The 6,238-nt window shown below is 51.6% G+C and overlaps 1 protein-coding gene across 3 annotated transcripts in view; it reads left to right on the forward strand.

The window, feature by feature from the left end:
* OTUB2 (OTU deubiquitinase, ubiquitin aldehyde binding 2) overlaps positions 1–6,238 on the forward strand; it is a 39,627-nt gene that overhangs the window by 14,993 nt on the left and 18,396 nt on the right. For 2 of the 3 annotated variants that reach the window (XM_047735379.1, XM_047735380.1), the window contains exons 4-6: positions 222–306; positions 872–1,066; positions 2,075–5,724. In XM_047735379.1, the coding sequence (XP_047591335.1) occupies positions 222–306; positions 872–1,066; positions 2,075–2,281 (487 nt within the window). In that variant the 3' untranslated portion in view covers positions 2,282–5,724. Of the gene's footprint in view, positions 1–221; positions 307–871; positions 1,067–2,074; positions 5,725–6,238 lie in introns of those variants that run through there. The other variant, XR_007128469.1, reaches the window with a different exon arrangement.

The raw sequence follows: 6,238 nt of genomic DNA on the forward strand, positions 1-6,238 counted from the left end.
GGAGAGGACAGAACTCAGTGTGTTACCCAGACTGTGGTGTGGAAGTGCTCTGAAAGGGAGAAGGCAGCTGAGGAGAGGTGTGTCATTAACGGGGACTGCCTTCTCCCGTTAGTTACACACCCCTCCTCAGGTGTTGGGAGCACTGGGTGAGAGTGGGAAGACATTGTCACAGCAGTGTTCCATCATCACTTCCTCATAAGCCATCCGTCTAACCCCTTTAGGTTCAAAGAACGTGTCCTGCAGACCCCAAATGACCTTCTGGCTGCTGGGTTTGAGGAGCACAAGTTCCGAAACTTCTTTAATGCTGTAAGTTAACCTGGGCAGGATGGCTGAGGGTCTAGGTGCTTCTATGCTGGCAGAGCAGAGAGGAATGGGCAGTGGCTGGAGCCCCCCACAGCCCATGGCTCCGCAGTTGTGTCCCTGCTCCTCCCAGCTGGAGGACAGCTGCTTTCTTCGTGTTGGGACAGGGAACCCAGGGCCCTGCCCTCCCATAGGGAGGAAGTACCTCCTTTGGGGCAGTAGCTCTCAGGCCGGAAACATCCCCCCCCCCCCACCTTCATCTGTTCCCTCTCCACCCTACTCCCTTAGTGAAGGGGGCGGGGTTGGAGGATTATAAATAAGAATCCCAATCACCACAATGACGGGAGGAGACCCAACCACTGTCCCCTAGACAGGACTGTGGGCTAAGGTACACACTGCAGGGCATTTCCAACCCTCTACTTAGCTCTGGTCCCAGACTGACTGACTTTGGTAACTCAATTTAAGGATTTAAAAATAGAAATACACATGGCAGGGGGTCCTATGCAGAGAGTCCCATGGGGGAGGGTAGGTCTTGCCTGTGCCTCCCAGCTGACAGCCCGGCGGGGTCCAGTTTTACAGTGTGGTAGAGCTGGTAGAGAAGGACGGCTCAGTGTCCAGCCTGCTGAAGGTGTTCAACGACCAGAGCGCCTCGGACCAAATCGTGCAGTTTCTGCGCCTGCTCACCTCCGCCTTCATCAAGAACCGCGCGGAATTCTTCCGACACTTCATTGATGAGGAGATGGACATCAAGGATTTCTGTACTCATGTAGGTCCTCAGGGTCTCAAGCTCTGGGGACTCGGCCCACAGCCCTGGGACCTGCTGTGTAATACCCAGCTCCTGCGATTGTACACACTGGGGAGGGCAAGGCAGTCAGTGTGTGGGCCATGGGGAAGTGCCGTGAAAGCCCCTCTCCCCTCAGGAGACTTGAGTGCCATCATCCCTAGCCAGGGGACTTCATGTCGCATCTGCATTTGTAATTGGAAGAACAAGATTAGCAAGCCAGAAACAGATCCTACTTAAACTGCCTGAACGTATGGCTCTGGGCAAGTACTTCCCCCACCCAGGCCTCGGATTTCCCATGTGAGAACCGAGGGCCTTGGACTGCCCTTGGAGAGCAGCAGCCCCCGAGTCACATGTGTCTTAAGATGTGTTTTGTTTGTGATGGACGGTATTTATCTAAACGGATCTGCCAACATTTAATTCCTGGGCAGCTCTCTTGACTCTGATTTCTCTCGGGATCCAGCTCCCAGGGCCTTATTCTGCATGGCCGCAATCAGCAGGAGTGGAGTGGCGGCCGCCCCTGTTAGGTGGGACAAACTTGCCAGCCTACCACCATCTCTGCCTCTCTGTGGCCTCTTCAGCATTCAGACTCACTCACTCGCCTAGCCCTCTGTGAAATCCCTTCATGACCGTCCTTGTCTGCTGAAATTCTTTGGTTCTGTGCATTACCAAGCCAAAGCTCAAAAATTCTTGTCTACCTCCATCAACCAATTCTTCAAAGTAGTGTTCTCTTCTCACATACCACTAGAGTCTGGAATCTAAAAGATCTAGATTCAAGCCTTGCAGTTCTGGTGGGTTTCTGGCTGCTCTTCCTCAGTTTCCTCTTCTAGAAACTAGGCATGGCAATACCCACCTGATGAGCTGTTGTGAAGATAACCCAGCATAGATGCTTAGATCCAGGGCCATGAAAAAGCCAGGGATGGACTTCTCATTTGTCCTCTGCCATGCCCCCTTCCTAATCTGGGTTTGTATTTTTCGTTTTGGCCTTTGCAGGAAGTGGAGCCCATGGCCATGGAGTGTGACCACATCCAGATCACAGCCCTGTCTCAGGCACTGAACATTGCCCTGCAGGTGGAGTATGTGGATGAGATGGACACGGCCCTGAACCACCACGTGTTCCCCGAGGCTGCCACCCCTTCCGTTTACCTGCTCTATAAAACATCCCACTACAACATCCTTTATGCAGCTGATAAACATTGATTAATTTTAGGCCATGCAGTGGAGCCTGTCACCTAACGGGACTGCATTCTAAATGGAACATTCCGACTTTTCAATTTTTTAAGCAACTTAAACTATAGTTAGAAAATGTACAGCCTTTTGGGCAGTCACTGGGAATGAGGACTACCCACCACGGACTGTGATAACTTGGTGGTACTGTTAATATTTATTTTCATGGAGGATCAAATGCTTTCTAATTCAGGGCTACAAAGTCAGAACCTCTGGCTCTGCTCCCAGTTTCCTGAGACCCTGGGCAGGTCACCTCCCCTCTCTGGACCCATTTCTTCATCTGGAGAAGGCTCTTGCCAGTACTGACATTCCGTTGTTGTATGAAAAATAGGGCCCTCTGGTTTCCTTTCTGTGCCTCTCTAATGGGGAGGAAAAGCTCAAGGTCAGCTGTCTTTGGTGACTTTCCAGTTCTACAGAAAAGGATCCAGTCCAATCAGCTGTTAGACTGGACACTGGTGGATGGCCGACTGAAGTGTTGGCCAGTTGGCCAATGTGAGGGCTTCAGCATGGTTCCAAACATTCACCAGGGGAGTGTTTTCTTACCCTAACCTAAGGAAAAAAGGACTTTTATGCCAAAGTTTAAAAAGGGGCCTTCAGCACGAAGCTCAAGTTGTTGTGGCCTCCCCTCCTCTCTACCTCTCAGGGCCAGGCCCTTCAGGATTCTGCAGCTCAGCCTCCCCTAACAGGCTCAAGGAAGGCTGGGGTCTGGGACCAGGAAGCTGTCTCGCCGTCCCCAACAGCCTGGAAGGAGAATCTAGGTCACCCGCCAGTGGAGACGCAGTGCGCAGCCGTAGACTCCAGCCGGGCAGGCAGCCGAGTTCTGCAAGGTTGTCCGCAGCTTCTTCCCCGCCCCTGCTCGGTGTTGTGGACCGGCAGAAAGTTAGGCGGGAAAGAACAGACAAGCTGGGGTAACCGGCAAGGAGGGAGATTTGCTGTGAAAACTGCCTAGACGCCAAGAGCCCAGCTTGGCGGCAGCCTCCGTTTGTTCCCCTGGACATTCCCCTCAGTAACTAGCCTTGTCACCTTGCTGCCCCCAGGACCTTGAAGAGCCCAGCTGATCTGGGGTACTGCTAGCAAGTGCTCTTCCTCTGTGGGAGGAAATGGAGACCAGACAAGTGTGGAACTGTCCATGGGGGTGCTCCCCTAACCCAAGGTGTTTTCTCGCAAGTTCCATTCTGCAGGGATTTCTAAGAATCCACCCTGCATGTCTGCCGGCAGCCAGACCATACACAAGGACTGGGTAGCAGACTGCTGAGGCCTTGTATACAAACGGCAGATTTGGATCATTCTTCTACCTTTGTGAAGACCGATGTTAGGGTACTTTAATGCCAGGCAGGGACCCAGGTTCCCCTACTGCATTAGCTGGAGCTTAAACCCAAGGGTTCACACTAAGTGATGTCACTTTTCCAAAGGAATGTAAACCTGACCTTGATCTCTGAATTGGTGATGTCCCACCCTGCTCTGGGTAGGAATGCTAGGATCTGTGACAAACATATTGGAAGAATGGGGGAAATGTTATGTGACTTGTGACTGTCAGGATCCCCAATTTTCAAATCAAAGGGTATGAACACGGCACCAGGCTGAATGCCCGTGGCTGCTGAGGGTCTGTGGGACGGTCCGTGCCTCCAACTGGGCTCTCACACCTGGCCATAAGCAGCAGCGGCCACTTCTTGGCATGCTCACAAAAGTAGAGCTTCCTCTTTGGCAGACTGGCTGGAGAAATTCCCTCTCGGGCTTCCTATGCTGTGCTTCCAGGTCTAAGCCCACCAGTGCTCCCATGAGACCCTCTTCCAGAAGAGTTCCGATCAGTTTCAAATCAGAATGCCACGGGCAAATTATTCTCATGTTCTTACAATGTGCTTCCCCCTTTTCCCACAAAACCACTGGTCCAACCCAAGCCATGGCTCTCTGCCCTCACATCCAACCTCAGATGGTCTAAGGCAAGCACCGATGCTGAAAAGGGAGTGGCAGAATTCAGGAACTTGTTCAAATCCAGCCATCTGGGGAGGTTACTTTGCTGGTCTACAGCAGCCAGTTGCGCAGGCGTTCAAACCTTCTGGACAGTTCTGCACCCACCTCACCAACCCCTCTCTGTCCAGACCAAAAGGGGGCAGGAGAGTTGCTTTGAGAGTCTGTATAACTGCACATTTATTACTTTCTTTCCAAAGGGAACTTTATAAATGGGAATGTTTAGCAACAAAAGGAACAAACTGTCCTTGCTTTTGACTGGGTTCCTATTATAAGCACAGAGGACTTCTGGAGTCAGACCCGCCTGGGTTTGAATCTCCCCTTTCCACAAGCTCTCAGCCAAGAACTTCATCTCTGAGCCCTAATTCCCACATCAGTGAAATGGAAACAGTACCTATGCAGCACAGGATCACTGGTTAAAGTGGAACAAGATTATGTGTGAGACCAGACACCCAGTGCTCTACAAGCGGGGAAGCAGAACACTTGCTGCAATGCGGGCAGGTACTTCCTTGGCAGGGAAACTCTGGCTTCCCCAACAGGAAAGTGTCAGTACCCATGAGACAAGTCTAAGAACTGTTCTCTCACTGCGCAAAATGGGGGCAGCAGCTGTGGCTCAGTGAGCAGCTGGTGGGGAGAGGGGGAGTGGGATGGGCAGGCCCTACAGCTTCTCCTGGCAGTTGGTGGAAACATTTTCCTGCATTAAAATGGTTTCCATGACAACCTTTGTCCTGGTTTCTTAGTATTTGGTATCTGACATGCACTGAAGATCACCACTCTCCCATGGGACTTATCTGTATGAGTGGATTAGCAGAGCGCGGGTTCTCATTTAGTGGAAGATCCAGATACTCAGGAACTTCTGCCTTTGGGCTCGAGGTGCCAAAGAAACCACAGGACTCACCAAAGCTTTACATCATCCGGTCAAAGAACAGAACTGCCAAGGATGCTACCCTTAGCTTTAGAACTAACTCTCCTTAACGTAGGACTTACCCTGCAAAAAAATAAGAGCATCTGCTGTTAAGGGACGAGGGCTGCACGTCAACAGACATCAGTGGGTCTGTCTGGCCTGTGATCAGTAGCCTCAGGCCTCTCATGACTCAGGTACTGCTAAGGTTCCTGAAGGCTGCTCAAACTGCCACTGTATCATCTGGATAATGGTGAGTCCCCTACCACTGCAGCTCCACCAGCTGTCACCCAAGAAATGATCTCACAGACTAGGATTGTTTTCTACTGCATTCTCCTCCCTGGGTCACTGATGACCCTGGGGAGACATTCCTTGACAACACTGCTGTCCTTTTAAGACTGAAGCAGTTTTCTGAACATGCCCACAAGGAAATACCCACGGTTTTGATCGCAGGCCTGCCACTTGGCCGCTCTGTGATCTGAGCCAAGTCTAAATCATTGTCAACTTTTTCAACTACAAAAAGGTATCAGGACTTGTATCTCAGAGGCCTGTTAGAAACCAAATGATGAAACAGATGAAAATGCCTAACAGTGCTTGGTACTTGATCAGCACTCAAGGACACCTGACTCTGTCCAACTGTCCTACTGTAGTTACCCAGAGGGGCTGAGGGAACACTACTGCCATCCTGCCATCCTGCCGACCATGAAGTCAAGGGGACCTGTGTTGAGAAAGCCGGCCTTAGCCGTGAAGAAATGTACGCGTCTCCAGCAACTGTGGCTACTCACCTAGACGTACCTAGAGAAATCTGGGTTGGGGGAGGGGCAGATGGGACACCAGGAGGTCACGGATTCCCTCAGCACATATTTACATCATGCCCTGACCTAAGCCCAAGGGCTGCAAGGGCTAATAAAGCAGCCTATGCTGTCAGGGAGCTTAGCAGACAACACAGTCTGCCAAGCGCTACAGCAAGGGTAAGCCCAACTACTACGGACACGATGCCCTCCTGGGGGCTTGGCGACTAGGGAAGCTGTGCTCAAGGATGGGGGAAAAGGCAAGCAGGC

Source organism: Lutra lutra, chromosome 7 (genome assembly GCF_902655055.1).
Source record: "Lutra lutra chromosome 7, mLutLut1.2, whole genome shotgun sequence".
Classification (NCBI taxonomy): Eukaryota; Metazoa; Chordata; class Mammalia; order Carnivora; family Mustelidae; genus Lutra; species Lutra lutra.